The 16,521-nt window shown below is 37.5% G+C and overlaps 1 protein-coding gene across 1 annotated transcript in view; it reads left to right on the forward strand.

Annotated features, from left to right (window-relative positions):
• Nucleotides 1–141: 141 nt before the first annotated feature.
• The window catches only part of LOC106877879 (lipoyl synthase, mitochondrial), an 18,694-nt gene continuing 2,314 nt past the window's right edge, over nucleotides 142–16,521 (forward strand). The window contains exons 1-2 of the mRNA XM_014926920.2: nucleotides 142–1,200; nucleotides 9,092–9,288. Coding sequence (XP_014782406.1) covers nucleotides 1,007–1,200; nucleotides 9,092–9,288 — 391 coding nt within the window. The 5' untranslated portion in view covers nucleotides 142–1,006. The remainder of the gene's footprint in view (nucleotides 1,201–9,091; nucleotides 9,289–16,521) is intronic.

The raw sequence follows: 16,521 nt of genomic DNA on the forward strand, positions 1-16,521 counted from the left end.
TCATTCTTGCATTGTTAACATAAATCACATTCTATTTCTATTCACTACACATAGATATTAAAGCCCTCCCTCACTTTCATACTCCCAATACAGATAATTTAAACTTCTGTCGTTATTATTTACATTTGTGATATTCATTACAATGTACAAAATTAAAAAGCAAAAACGGTTTAAAGTAAACACTTATTGCATTCAATTTATGTGATTGTTAAATTTGTTTTTCAAACACATGGTTCAGAGTTCGGTCCCACTTTGCGACACCTGTGACAAGTATCTTCTACTATATTGTTGAGTTAATCAATAAATTCCTTGAGGGTGGAATTTTGCAAACTAAACCTCACTGTGTGTAAATATGTGTACGCGTGTCATGTAGTGCGATTTGAAACGACAAAAATAAACCTATTTAGAACTCTGTATATCCAAAGGAAAACTGTGAAGAGTAATGTTATAGGTTGAATTTCATTTGATTAAAATCTACGATCGTGTAGGTCTCGAAGTATATAAAGTAAAGCAGGACAGTTTGCTTACATAATAGTTATATAAGCTCTCGTTTTCTTTTGCTTTATATATATATAATGTGTGTAGGGAGGGAGAACGGTTATGTGATGAGGTGACACTTATGCTTTTCTGCACGTTCAAGCTGTGAGGAGGAGTGTTGTTATAGTCTGAGTTTCATTTGATTAAAATTTACAATCGTGTAGACCGCAAAATATATACAGAAAGCAAAGCAGGACAGTTTTTTGACATAATTATATAAGCAAGCTATCGTTTTCTTTTGCTTCGTATATTTAAACACATACACACAATGTGTGGAGGGAGGGAGAGAGGGGTTATGTGATGAGGTGACACTTATGCTTTTCCGGACGTTCATCACTGATGAAAAAATAAAAGTTAAATGTTTTAATGTTAGCAATAAAGACTACTAGAGTTACGTCCCTTGCAGACTGGCGACCTTCAGTGGTTCAGTGTGAAAGTAAGCAGAATTGATTCCCTCCACTGAGATGCGATGGCCTTCATTCACCGCACTGTTTTTAACATAACACTCCTACATTGGGCTAGACAACGGCCCCAATGTTACCATAGATTTTATGCTTCCCTCACCAAAAACCAGAAAGAACATTTAGCAAGCGGTCCGGATTTAGCTGATTTCATCTTAGATAACGAGCCTCAAAAGAATGTCCACAGGAAAAAAGGTGAAAGGTAATCGCTATCCACTTTTATTTACCGATTAATTCCTGTTAAGAATATTGGTCCCACAGTCCTATGTATAGCTATAGGAACATGGATAAGTTGCTGTAAAACTACTCAGTTATTTGATAGAAATACTCAAGAGTTCAGAGATACCTTTGTTGTTTATATTTTGCTTATATAAAGAAGGTTTTGATGTGAAACGAGATCGTGTACGACATCGTAAATAATGAAATATGTCATCTTTATCTACGGTCAATCACCTACACAAATCACATTTTGCTTTATATAACTTGTGTACATATTACATAACTGCGATATGTTTTAAATGCCAAAACTAATAATGGCATTGTTCTGTTTTTATGTATTTATGGGTTGTGTAAAATCCGCAAAACATTCTTGAAGTTTAAATTAGACAGTATAAATACTGCCTTACGCATTTTATGAAATTCATAAAAGCACTGTCTCTGTTGTATCGTCGTCAACTAAACTCGAACAGATACGTTGAAAATAACGCATCTGATGCATAAACATCGATTCTCTTTTCTGCTTGAAAATTTGCCGATTTTACATACACACATGAAGCAAGTAAGAACAAATATGCAAGGCTTTTTTTCTTCAGGTTATATCTATTTTACACAACCCATAAAAACAGAATAGGCCCACACAACCCATTAGCTTTCTTCCCTTCCTCCCATTTCGGCAACTGTCATTTGGCACGGAAATACCCTAAGTCGTCGAGTTATATCGAAAGAATGCCATAATAATAATGTTCTAAGGTATCCCCTAAAAGATTTTCAACGGAAGTGACTGACCATTTGGTCCTATATTACTTCACGATGAGAAGTCCACTGTGGACTCTTATTTGAACCACAGGGTCAATACAGGATCTAATATTAAGTTTAATTAATGAATGAATTATAAAAGGAGTTATATAATCGCCTTCATTAGTTTGCAGCTGTTTCGGCTGTAAGGAACCGTGCACCCAGAGTTTAAGGCCAGCGCTCTAAGCTGAAGAACCTAATTACGTAACCCTTATTCCTTTCTGAATCGTTTATTAATTGATTCATTCATTAATTGATGGATAGACAGAGTGAGAGAGAGACTTGCACGTGTTGAATTAGCAAGTAGTAGTGTAATTGGGAACGCATCTTCTTGACAAGCAATAAATTCGAGGTTCGATTCCCTTCAGTGAGCCTGATTCTTATTCCTAGAATCATAGATTGACAGAATCGGTTAAATGATGGACGAAGTACCTTGCGGTATTTAGTTGTATAACTACTTAGTAAATTTTGGGAAGTACACCTGCGTGATTTTCACTAAGAAAAAAAAAAACTCTGATTTTTTGCATGGAATCAAATACCCTGACCTCCAAATACCCCACCCCACCCCGCTATCCCGGAATCATTAAAATTGTTTTTGTTTTTTCGTTACGGTGACCTCCTAATGCCACAAACTCCCTTTTTTTTTTTGTCCGGAAAACGGGGTGTGGTGGGGTGGAACCCTCGGAAATTTAAATTCCGTCGAGGTCAACTTTGCCTTTCATCCTTTTGGGGACGATTCCTCTCTCTCTCTCTCTCTCATCTGTGAGTCACTTGTAGAAGAGTATGTCTAGGAGTATATAATGTAATATCATTTCCTTATTTAAGGGAAATGATAAACCCTTTTTTGTTGAACCATTCAGTTATGCAAACATTAAAAAGTAACTGCCCAAATTATCAAGCAGTAGGCATAGAAACACAACATTCACGCATGCATGCATACATACATGCATGCATGCGTGATGGGTTTTTGCACAGTTTCCATTTACCAAATTCACTAGTAAGACTTCGGTCCAAGAAGAAATTTGACCAAGGTGCCATGCAGTAGTGCAATGGAACTGAACTTAAAAGCATGTTATTAGGAAGCAAACTTATTAACCACATAGCCATGCCTGATATATATATATATATATCACCATCATTGTTTAACGTCCGTTTTCCATGCTAGCATGGGTTGGACGGTCCGACCAGGATTTGGGAAGCCAGGAGGCTGCACCAGGCTCCACTCTAATCTGGCAGTGTTTCTACAGCTGGATGCCTTTCCTAACGCCAACCACTGTGAGTGTAGTGGGTGCTTTTTACGTGCCACCAGCACAGGGGTCAGAGGAGGCTGACAACGGCTACAATCAGTTGGTGCTTGACAGAAGCCACATTCGGATGGTACTTTTTACTTGCTACCGGCACAGTCATCATGACTACAATTTCCATTTGATTTTCATTTTGATGTTGATATACTTGGCTCAATAGGTCTCCTCAAGCACAGCATGTCACCCTACAATTCAAGGTACTTTTTGAATGGGCTGGGACTGGTTATGCGAAACTGGTGTAGGATACAGCCATGAACTCACTTTATTTGCTTGGTCTTCGCAGTCACAGCATATCTCCAGAGGTCTCGGCCTTTTGTCATTGCCTCTGTGAGACCCAACGGTCGAAGGTCTTGCTTGACCACCTCATCCCATATCTTCCTGGGTCTGCCTCTACCCCGGATTCCGTCAACTGTTTGGTAGTGGCACTTCTTCACACATCTCTCCTCATCCATCCATAGTATATGACCACACCAGCACAAACGTCTCTCTTGCATGCCACATCCTATGCTTCTTATGTCCAACATTTCTCTCAGGGCGCTTACACTCTGTCGTGTGTGCACACTGACATTACACATCCAGCAGATCACGGGAACCAGTTATGGGGTACTGGCATCAGCCACATTTGGATGGTGCTTTTTATGTGCCACCAATATGAGAACCAGTCAGGCAGACCTGGCATTGACCACATTTGGATGGTGCTTTTATGTGCCACTGGCATGGAAGCCAGTCAGGGGGCACTGGCCATAACTACAATATTGGTTTTACTCGATTCAACAGGTCTTCTCAAGTATATCATATCGCATGACACATCAGAGGTACTCTTAACTGGGCTGGACATGCATAGCTGCGATCTCATTTTAGTTGCCAGATCTTCTTAATCACAGCATATCTCCAAAGGTCTCAGTCTCCTGTCATTGTCTCTGTGAGGTCCACTGTTTGAAGGTCATGCTTCACCACCTCATCCCATGTCTTCCTGGGTCTACCTCTTCCACAGGTTCCTTCCACAGTTAGGGAGTGGCACTTCCTCACGTAGCTGTCCTCATCCATATGTAACACATGACCATACCAGCACAGTTGTCTCTCTTGCACACCACATTTGATGCTTCTTATGCCCAACTTTTCTCTCAGAGCACTTACACTCTGTCATGTATGCACACTGACATTACACATCCAGGTTCATACTAGCTTCATTTCTTTGAAGCCTATGCATGTCCTCAGCAGTTAATGGCCTGTGTTTCACTGCCATGTAGCATGGCAGTTCGCACACTTGCATCATACAGTCCACCTTTCATCCTGAGTGAGAGGCCCTTAGTTGCCAGCAGAGGTAGAAACTCCCTGAATTTTGCCCAGGCTATTCTTATTCTAACCGCTACACTCTCAGAGCAACTACCCCCACTATAGACTTGGTTGCCAAGGTAGTGGAAGCTATTAACTATTTCTAGTTTCTCCCCCTTGCATGTGATAGAATCTGTTTTCTGTACATCTTCAGTGTTTGTTGCCCCTGTGCAAATGCCACACACAAACTATTTTCCCGGTTAACCTTCTTTTGATATTGCTACACCTTTTATGTGTCCATAGCTTACACCAGGTATATCGTATGGAGTTTTTACCCATGCCTTTTCTACAGATTGAGCAGGGCCATCTACCTGAAGGGGATTGTGGTTTGACAGCCTTCCTACTTACTGAGACTTTGATTTTTGCTAGGTTAACCCTAAGGCCCTTCGATTCTAGACCTTGCTTCACCCACTAAACTTTATCTCTAGTTCTGGCAGTGACTTGGCTATTAGGGCAAGGTCATCAGCATAGAAGAGCTCCCAGGCACAGCTTGTCTTGAATTCTTCTGTTATTGCCTGGAGAACTATAATGAATAAGAGGGGGCTGAGGACTGATCCTTGACGAACCCCTACTTCTACTCGGAATTCTTCACTATACTCGTTGCCAGCCCTCACCTTACTGACAGCATCCATGTACAGCTCTTACCAACTACTCATCTATCCTCAGTTTCCACACTGACCACTAGATAAGAGTTCAGAGGACCTTGTCAAAGGCTTTCTTCAAGTCAACAAAAGTCAAATACAGAGCTTTATCTTTGGCTAGATATTTCTCCTGCAGTTGCCTTACCAGAAATATAGCATCAGTGTTGCTTCTGTCTGGCACAAAACCAAACTGCATCTCATCTAGGCTAACTCTCTCCCTAATTAGTTGGGCTATGACTCTCTGTAACTTTCATCACCTGATCCAATAATTTGATACCCCTATAGTTATTTCTGGTGCTGCTACACCAGTCATTGGGTATGATTCCTTCATGAACTACCTGATTTATGATGTGGGTGACAAGACTATAACCCACACTGCCCGATATTTTAAGCATCTCAGCAGTGATTCCTGATGGACCAGGTACTTTCCCTGTTTTCATATCCTTAATTGCTTTCTCTACCAGGGTACTGTTGGTTTGGGTAGCTGGTCCCTGAGTTGGATCAACTCTCCTCCTCCCATTCATTCTCCACGTTCAGCAGTCTTTCATAATGGCATCTCCAAGCCTCTTTCTTTGCAGGATCATTAAACGCAAGGGTACCATCATCCATGCAGACACATTTCTCTACTATGACATGACGGTTTTCTCTCACATACTGTCTTGCAATCCAAAATACTTCTGTTCTTTGGTCCTCACGTTGCTGAACATTGGCAAACTTCTTTTCTGCTACTCCCTTGGTTATATATACCTGTCTCTTAGCTTCCCTTTTGGCTGTCTGATACATTCTCCTGCTACCCCAACTCTTCCAGACCTTCCAAGCCTGTTTCTTTGCTCTAATGGCCCTGTCTATAGTATTGTTCCACCACCATGTTACCCTAGGTCTAGAAGGACTTTGCACCAGCCACAGATTTGGTCAGTGACACTTAGCAAGCTGTCTCACAGGAATTCCCTGCTGCCTTCTATGTCACAGGAAATATAGAAAAAAAGAAGTTGAAAATGCACTGGGAATCTTTTAGATGGTTTATTTTTAAAGGATTGACCAGTTCAAAGAATTTTTCTGATTTTCAAAAGTTAAGTGAGATAGAAAACATGGGGCTATACTGCAACTGTCTTGCTTTTATAGAGAGAACATGGCTCAAATTAGTATCTGTTTAGGATATAATCTGTATGACAAGGTAATCACATGATTAGGCTTAGGAATTTTTGTAAGTATGTGACAATGGTGTTTGTGCTGAAAATTAATGCTGGCACAGTTGATTGAATATGTTTAGTGTCAGTCCCAAACAATCTAAGCTCTCTAAATTTAATCCATCGAGTGGTTGAGTGGACAAGAGTTGTTTTTATGCAGTCCAGTAGCTGAATGGGAAAAACAAAACCAACATATACGACAGGTATGTAAAAAATTTCTGTTTTTGAAAAATAGTTAAAAGTTTAGTGACCCCCACCTAGAACCTTCCCTGCGTAATGAAAAATCTTCATGCCAAATTTGGTACAGATTGATTCAGTGGTTTGGCTGTGAAGAACAATAGGCCGTGTGGCTAGGGGAAAATTGTAGATTCAATTTCGAATCTAAAGTAGAAATAGTCACATCAGATTTAAACATGAAATATCGAGGGTACTGTAGCTGATTTTATTAGGTCCATTCCACGAACAATTATTTGAATAACTCATGTCGACATCTCTAACTTATGTCACGGGAATATTGAACTTCAAAATTTATAAAGTTTATTGTATAAATTGAAAGATATCCTGCAGTGTGTCCATATGAAGACCCTTTCATTATTTAGAAACCTTACTGTTCTTTTTTCTTTAAACCTCTTGTTTCATTATCACAATTAAAAAGCATTTCATAATCGTTTACCTTTAAAGCACAAAAACAAAACTGATGTAATTTCCAAACAGCCAAGCTTGATCCAGCAGTTTGGCCATGCATATAGGAAACACATACATGCACACACACACACACACACACACACACACAGTAAGAACACAATGAAAGTGAAACTATAGCATTATGTATAAGTGAAACTACTATACCACTGAAAAAAATCGGAAGGGTCATATGGGGAGGGCTACAGCCCCTATGTGAGCAAAGGCCAAAATTTGACCTCCCCTACAAACTTCCCTGAGTAATGAAAAACCTTCATGCCAAATTTGGTACAGATTGATCCAGTGGTTTGGCCGTGCATAGAGGTAACACACACACACACACAAACACAGGATTTTATATATTAGGTTGTCAAGAAAGTTCTTGCAGTTTTTAACCTTTAAATTCAGATGCACATATCTCAGCTCAAACAAAACTTTATTAATCGAATTAAACACCATCGCAGTTAACATACTTTTGCCAACGCAAAACTAATTTAATAAATGCCAGTAGCATAAAAATCCTGTGTTCTGGTGGCAATGAAGTCACTGAAGGCGTGTTTGGCATCATCTTGATTTTTGAAGCATTTCTCACGCAGGAAGTTGTCGAGATGCTTGAAAAAGTGGTAGTCGGTAGGTAAGAGGTCTGGTGAGTATGGCGGATGAGGCAGAGTTTCATAGCCCAATTCGTTCAACTTCTGCAGGGTCAGTTGTGCGACATGTGGCCAAGCATTGTCATGGAAAAGAATTGGTCCTTTTCTATTGACCAATGCTGGCTGTTGTTGTCGGAGTTTCTTATGCATTTCATCCATTTACTGACAGTACTTCTCCGCTGTAATGGTTTCGCCTGGATCCAAAAAGCTGTGATGGACAAGACCGGCCACAGACCACCAAACAGTCACCATGACCTTCTTTTGGTGCAACTTTGGCTTCGGGAAGTGCCGTGGAGCTTCATCGGTGCCCAGCCACTGAGCTGAGCATCGCCAGTTGTCGCAAAGAATCCACTTTTCATCGCAAGTCACAATCCGGTCGAGAAACAGGTCATTCTTGTTGCATAAAAGAAGGGAAGACGAAACTTTAAAACAGCATTTTTTTTTGGTTGTTGTTCAATCTGTGCGGCACCCATTTCTCAAGTATTTTTGTTTTTCCAATCTCTTTCAAGTGGTTGGAAATTGTTGTATACATTGCATCTAATTCAGAAGCAAGCTCTCAAACAGTTGTGCGTTGATTGGCTTTGACTAAGGCTCTTATCATCTTCAACACTCTCGTCACCGCTACAAAATTTTTTGAACCACCATTGTGCTGTATGTTCATTAGTGGTTCCTGGGCCAAACACATCGTTGATATCATGAGCTGCTTCAGCGGCTTTTCGGCCTAGCTTGAACTGGAATAAGAAAATTGTGCAAATTTGCTTTTTGTCCATGTGTTCAATGTTCTGGAAAAAATAGCCTAATTATTCAAAAAGAAAAAGAGTAACACAATTAGATAGAGCAAAAACGGGCTTTAAAATTATATATAAAGTCAAAGTAATTTAACAAAAATTAATTTGAAAATACATAATTTAAAACCAAAATTAAAAATTCCACAACTTTCTTGACAACCTAATATATAGATTAAATATACTTCCCCCTCCTCTTTCTCTAAAGTAACAGTGTAATTGCTTCTAAATGTAACCTCTTATGGCATAACTGAAGTGTATTTGTTCAGGCTCACTAGCATTATTTCCTGTTGTCTTCTCCATGTAGACCTGAAACATAAGGTGTTAAATGTAAGAGTAAATAGATGTGGTAACATTTATGTATCTCCTACAGGCATAAAAAACATATGTGCATGTCAATGCATCAGACATCGAATAAAATGTACAACTTTGTTGTCAATATAAATTAATTTCCTGTTTGTCTCACAGTCTTTTTTTTTAAATTCCACCATCATAGACTTCGGTTGCCCAACTGGGTGAAGACAGAAATTCCAATTGGCAAAAGCTACAGTGAAATAAAGGCAAGTTTACGGAACAAGAAATTACACACAGTATGTGAAGAGGCCAAGTGTCCAAACATTGGAGAATGTTGGAGTGGAGAAAAAGGTACAGCCACTGCTACTATTATGATCCTTGGAGAATTGTGCACACGAGGTTTGTTTCTTCATTCTTATATAATATTCATTTATTTGATTGAAGTGTTAGACCATTGGAGAAAATGCTTGGTTCCAAATTTTTACACCCTAAGTTCAGATCCCACCAAGGATCTTTCATCTTTTCAGGATCAATAAAATAAAGTACTAGTTAAGAACTGATATAATCTAACCCCTTCCCCTCAAAGTTGCTGGCCTTGTGCCTAAATCAGAATATTATTGTTATTAAGGCAGCAGCAAGCTGGTAGAATCATTAGCACTTCAGGCAAAATGCTTAGCATTTGGTCTGTCTACATTCTGAGTTCAAATTTCGCTGAGATCAACTTTGCCTTTCATCCTCTCAGGGTTGATAAATTAAGTACCATTTGAGCACTGGGGTCAATGTAATCAACTTACCCCTCCTCTGAAATTGCTGGCCTTGTGCCAAAATTTGAAACTATTATTATTATTATTATTATTATTATTATTATTATTATTATTATTATTAAGATGGCAAGCTGGCAGAATCATTAGCATGCTGGGCAAAATGCTTAGAGGTATTTTGTCCATCACTATGTTCCGAGTTAAATTTTGCTGAGGTTGCTGTTGCCTTTCATCCTTTCAGGGTCGATAAATTAAGTACCAGTGGAACACTGGGGTCGGTGTAATCAACTGGTCCCCTCCCCAAATTTCAGGCCTTGTGCCTTTAGTATGGCGGTTCTCAACCATTTTTTTTTTTTTACCTATGAACCCCTTTGATTCCTGTTTTACTCAGATAAAGCCCCATAGCTATTTGATGATTTTAAAATCCTATTATATTTTTATAATTAAATATTATTACCTCTGCCAAGGAAGGAGGTTATGTTTTCATCGGCATTGGTTTGTCCATCTGTCTGTCTGTGTGCAAAATAGCTCAAAAAGTTGTGAACAGTTTTTGATGAAACTTGCAGGAAAAGTTGGTAAGGACACAAGGAACAGATGATGAAATTTTGGTAGTGATCTGGAATTTTTTATGGATTCTTGAAGGATTTTTCATTTGTTATATTTACTTTACATGAAGTATTAGTTACGTTCTTTGATTATCTCCCTTTAAAACACCTTCATCGTTTCCACTTAACCTATGGTGGCATTGCTGTTTCCAGTTTATTTTCGTTTCTCTATTAGTAATTATACTTGCGTATCTATCTTAAAATGAGCTGCTTGGTGGAGGTCTGCAGAAGATGACATGACAAGCCTTGACTATTGGAATCGACTCAGAAATCTCAGGCTTTGCTCCCTCCACCACTGCTGTGAAACTAGCTTGCTGTTGTCATTGATGTATTATAACTGCTTCAGATGATTCCTGTTTTTAAAGGGTTTCTTTTTTTAAAATCACATGGCTGTGTTTTGTTTTTTTTTTTAACCCTGCCAAGGAGGTTGTGTTTTTGCCAGCATTGATTTGGGAAATTGGGCAATTTCCAGCATGCGTGTATATGGGTAGAAATGAACTGCTTGGCGGAGGTCTGCGCTCTCCAAGTGCTTTTCAAGTTAAGAATTGTATTAAAAAAATTGTTAAAATATTTTGTGCACTGTAGAGATATATCCAATTTATTGCACATAGAATTTAACAACACAATCTTATATGGACCCCTAAGGGCCATATGGATCCTGGCTGAGAACCACTGCTTTAGTAGAAAGGATTATTATTATTATGAAGGTAGCAAGCAGGCAGAATCATTAGTGTGCCAGACAAAATTCTTGACAGCATTTCTTCCAGCTCTTTATATTGTAAATTCAAGTTTCACCAAGGTCTACTTTGCTTTCATCCTTTCGGGTTTTGAAAGAATAAAGAACCACTCAAGTACTGGGGTTGATGTCTCCTCCCCTAAATTTCAATCTTTTCTGTTTGGCTACCAATTTCCAATCTCTTCAATTCCTGCTCGAATTGATTTCATATTCAGTGTAAATGATATGATTTTATATGCTAATCACTACTTTGAAATTCATTTTCGCAATAAATCAATAAATAAAGAGTTTTTAGCTTTTAAAGTTTGCAATTTTGGAGTAATTTTAGCCAACCGTAAGCCACAGACACATTCATGCCTGTTTCCATAGTAACAAGCCAAACATGAGAACTCTTTTGTCAGTGAGAGAGCACGTGTGTTGACAAATATATTCTACGTTAAAGCATGTGCTGTGTTCTGTTGCCTGTACTCTGGTCGAGAGAAGTGCTAAAAATAACTGCCAAATAGGCCTTAAATCACGCCCCACCCCCACCCCACCCCAGTTTCTTTTTCTTTTTTTCTTTTTTTTTGCATAATTGTATGAATTCCCAAGTGCAGAATACAAATTCACAAAATTTTTATGAAAATTCCAAAAAATAAAGAAGTTATGAGGGGTTATATGTCATGCATAAAGCAGAAGTTGATTTATTTACAATTTCATATTAAAACACGTCACGCACAAAATGACAGCTTCCAAATCCTGTTTTCTGACTGGGTGAAAATTATCAAAATTTAAACCTATTTTTCTTGAAAAAAAGTGAAATATCTTCTGAGATTCAATTTGGAAAAGTACACTAATGAACCAAATTTTAAAATTTTCAATAAACTGGAGTTTCTTTGTAATTCTAAAGTAGAGTACATTTGGATCTAAGCCTTTGTTTTGGGGGGATTTTTTCCCTCTTTCCATAGAGTATAGGTACATTCTAGGAGGGCTGTCTGATAGCAGTTCTTTGATTTCCATTCCATATCAAGTTTTCACAATTCTTAGGGAGTATTCTTACATCTATATTATAAATACTCACCATTTTAGTCTTCAGGCGTTAATGCTTGGACATTATTCCACTACAAACCACATCAATTTGTAAACAAAATCTAGATCCATCAACTTTAATAATAAAACTCATCATTTCACTTTTTATCTCATTGTCTGAACATTTTGCATGTTCCAGTCACACCATATCTGTTTATTATTCTGGGTTTGATAGTGTTTTTGTTGATTTAACCAACTATAACCACCACCATCGCTACCATCCCACCCTAAAATATTTTTAGCTTTGTACAATTAAACAAAAACCTGTATTGCAGCTGTTTGCCAAAATCAGTAGATCAACAACTGACCTACAGTGTTGACTTATGTCCCCTTATGTTTGCAGTTCAAATCTCCTCACGATTAACTTTGCCTTACTCACTTCCATGGTCAATAAAACAGATCCCGTAAACCTTCTCCCAAAATATATGGCTTATAGTGTGCTTATGTTTTGTAACAACACCTGTGCATATGTTTTTAATGTTGGATGCATGGACCTCGGTGCCACATAACCCATGCAAGTGAGCCGTTTGTATTATCACTTGTATATGCATATACAGGCATACTTCACTCTACATCGTTAATTGGTTTCAGGAGACATGATTTAAGTTGAATTAACTTGTCTCTAGGCTAAACCGATAATAACCATTCCCAGTTCTGTACTTTATTTATGAATGCATTTTCAATAATACATGGTTAATAAAAACCAAATTTAAGCTTACAAACAAATAATTTTAATTTTTTAATACAGTACAGTAAAAAAAGAGTAATCTAAATTTACAAATACAATCTGGCGGTGTTTACTGTACATCGCGGACGCTTTATTTATGAAAGCAGTTTGCAATAAGACATGGTAAAATTAAAACCTTTTTTAAGATTAAAAAACAAATTCAGTAATTATTATTATTTTGCAATAGTAAAAAGAACAAAATTATTTTTAATTTACCAACACGTATATACAATTTGGTGGTTCACATCACAAATGTAGATGACTGTGGATCGTCAACATCAACAGCTGATTCTGGCTGTTCTTGTTGTTCGATGCGCTTAAAAAACCAGTTGAAAGTTCCTTGAACTGTCTTCTTCTTTTCCTCAAGGATTACATTATAAAGAGCAAAAGCTTCATGACATGCCCCTATAATCTTGGAAAAGCGTTGAGCATTTGGATCCATATCCTTGAACGTGGAAAGAATTTTTTTTTTTGATATATGCAAATTCTTGCTGTATTTTCTTAATGGTAAAGTGATGTGGTTCAGGTTCGACTTCCTCTTCTTCTTTATTTGCTGCTCATGAAACGCTCTCAAATCCTCGTTCCTCAGAGGCTATTTGTCTTTTTCAAATATATCTGTGAAATCCTCCTCCTCCAAATCCATTTCCAGTTCTTTGCTCATAGTTACCAACGTTTTGTTGATGACAACATTATCAAACCCCTTAAAATCAGTCATGAATTGCAGACATAGCTTCTTCCATACCCCATGCTCTGTACATCATTCCATGCTGCTGCTATATTCTGTACAGCCTTGTAGATATTATATCTCTTTCAAAAGTCACTAAGTGTGATGGACTCATCAAGATCAGTTGCAGCTATTGCTTGCCGCAACATGTTTCATATAGTAATGCTTGAAAATAGCAATTATTCTCTGAGCCACTGGCTGCAGAAAAGATGTGGTGTTTGGAGGGAGGTATACGATGGTACCATTGGAGTCGAAATCTACAATGCTTTGTGGGTGGCCAGAAACATTATCTAAGATAAGTAAAACCTTAAAAGGAACCCCCCTTCTCTTTACAGTACTTCTCTGCTGCTGAGATAAAATGATTGAAGAACCAATCTTCAAAAACAACAGCAGTAACCCATGCTTTTGAATTAGCCATCCATATAACAGGGAGAGATGCCTTGGATATGTTCTTCAAGGCACAAGGGTTGTGTGCATGATACACAAGCAATGGCTTTAACTTAGAATTTCCTGCACAATTACCTCCCAACATAATGGTCAGACATTCTTTTGAGACCTTATAGCCTGGAATAGTTTTCTCTTCCTTGGAAATGAATGACAATTTTTTCCAATACGATCCAGTTTTGTTAAAAATCTGTTCGGGAAGAAATCCATTTTCTTTGATGATATTCTTTAATGCATTAGGAAATTCCGCTGCTGCTTGTTAATCAACTGATGCACTTTCATCTTGCTTCTTAATGGAGTGATAACTTCTTCGCTTCTTAAATCTCATAAACCATCTTTAACTTGCCTTGAACTCTACTGTTTCTCATCTGGATATTTTTTCTTCAGGTCCTCAAACGAAGACAATGCTTTCTCTTAAATGATTTCTTGACTAATAGTAGCATGCTGACAATTCAACCTAACAATCCGAAGAGAAAGAAGACTTTCCATTTCTTCAAAGATTTTGCCTCTTTTCTTATTGATATTTGGAATGCAGATTTGTTTACTCAGTTTATCAGCTACTTTCTCATTCTCATTTATTCTTATTTCTTCAAAGATTTTGCCTCTTTTCTTATTCTTCATCCCTGGGGCTTCAGATTTGATGTGTGTTAAAATCTTGTCCTTATTATGTACAATTGTCGATACAGTTGTCTGACTCATACCAAAAGATCATGCAATTGCTACCACTTTTTCACCTTTTTCATGGCATTTTATTGTAGCCAGTTTATCTTCCAGCATTATAGCATGATGCTTAGCACTTTCGTTATGAATTTTCTTAGGAGCCATGGGGGAAAAAAATAAAGTCACAAACAAATGAGAATGAGAAAGTAGCCAATAAACCGACGTAAACAAATCTGCATTCAAAACAATCGCAGGAATCACAAGTGACAATGATGCCTAATGGTAGATATTGGAACTACAGTATAATATGAGCTCCAAAAGACCGATAAATAAGACAACACAGCTAATTTCATGATTTCGTTCACTAAGACTACTTTATGGTGTATATCTTAACATTTACTGTATGTATTTTAATATGATTTTATATGCTTTTATTCTTAATTTATTGTACAGTAACATGAATTTATGTGCTTTTAACGATTTTCTAGTGATTTTACGATTCCAATATTTGTGGTGAACAGACGTAAAATTGAGTAAAATGACTTAACTTGATATTTATTTTTCCTTATATTATTTTTGAAAACCGACGTATAAGCAAGAACAAATTAAATCAAAACGACTTAAGCCAAGGTATGCCTGTATATACAAATTTATTAAAATTGTTCTATAAATTCAATGTTCAGTCTTTAAAATGCGTATAAAACTGACATGACAGTGAATGTATAAGCTGTATTGAAATCTAAACTCAACATTTTTAGTCTTGGTTCTTATCCGCAAGCTGATTCCCTTTTTTTAAAGATGGAAATATATACTTCCTAAGTATTTCAGACAATGAAATATCAACCTCTATTATTATTGGTCTAGTGCAAGCTTAGCCATGTCATTACTTTATGTTTAATGTCGAACTCTTGAATTAAAACTTGCAACCACTGGTACAATCTTGCCCGCTTGCTCTTTTATGTGGCAAGCTGGCAGAGTCATTAGCACACCAGGCAAAATGCTTAGTGACATTTCATTCATCTTTGCGTTCTGAGTTCAAATTCTGCATAGGTCAACTTTGCCTTTCATCCTTTCAGGGTCATTAAAATAAGTGCTATTTGAGCACTGGGATCAATGTAATTGACTTACTCCCTCCCCTGAAATTGCTGGCCTTGTACCAAAATTTGAAACCATTATTATTATTATTATTAGCACTGAGCTGGAAGAATTACTAGAGCATTGGACAATATGCTTAGAGATATTTCTTCTGATTCTTTGTTCTTTGTTCAAATTCAACTGAAGTCATCTTTGCTTTTCATCCTTCCAGGGTCAATAACATAAAGTATTGGTCAAGTACTTGTGACAGTGTAATTGAGTTACCTACTCCTCCTAAAACAGTTGGTCTTGTGCCAAAGTTTGAAAGAATTATTATTAGGCAAGCTGGCAGAATCATTAGCATGCCGGGTGAAATGCTTAGCAGTATTTCACCCATCATTACATTTTGGGTTCAAATTCTGCCATGATTGGCTTTGCCTTTCATCTTTTTGGGGTCAATAAATTCAATTCAGTACCAGTGAGACACTGGGGTCGATGTAATTGACTAATCCCCTCCTGCAAAATTTCAGGCTTTGTGCCTTTAGTAGAAAGGACTATTATTATTATTATTCAGTAGTTTTATTTTTATAACGTGCTTTCACTTCACTACCGAGCGCAGCTCTGTGCGCCTTGGGTATGTGCTGTGGTTTGCTGTGGTGCTCTTATGTTTACTGTATTGAAAGTGTTTTGCGTAGGATGTGTGCAGTACCCAGTAGTGCAATTTTCTGTATGTTATATATATTTGTAAGTCCTGCTATTTTTGTTATGTATTTGTCTGAATATTTTTTTATTATACCTAAGGCACCTACTATGATAGGAATTGTTTCTGTTTT

Source organism: Octopus bimaculoides, chromosome 13, assembly GCF_001194135.2.
Source record: "Octopus bimaculoides isolate UCB-OBI-ISO-001 chromosome 13, ASM119413v2, whole genome shotgun sequence".
NCBI classification, from domain to species: Eukaryota; Metazoa; Mollusca; class Cephalopoda; order Octopoda; family Octopodidae; genus Octopus; species Octopus bimaculoides.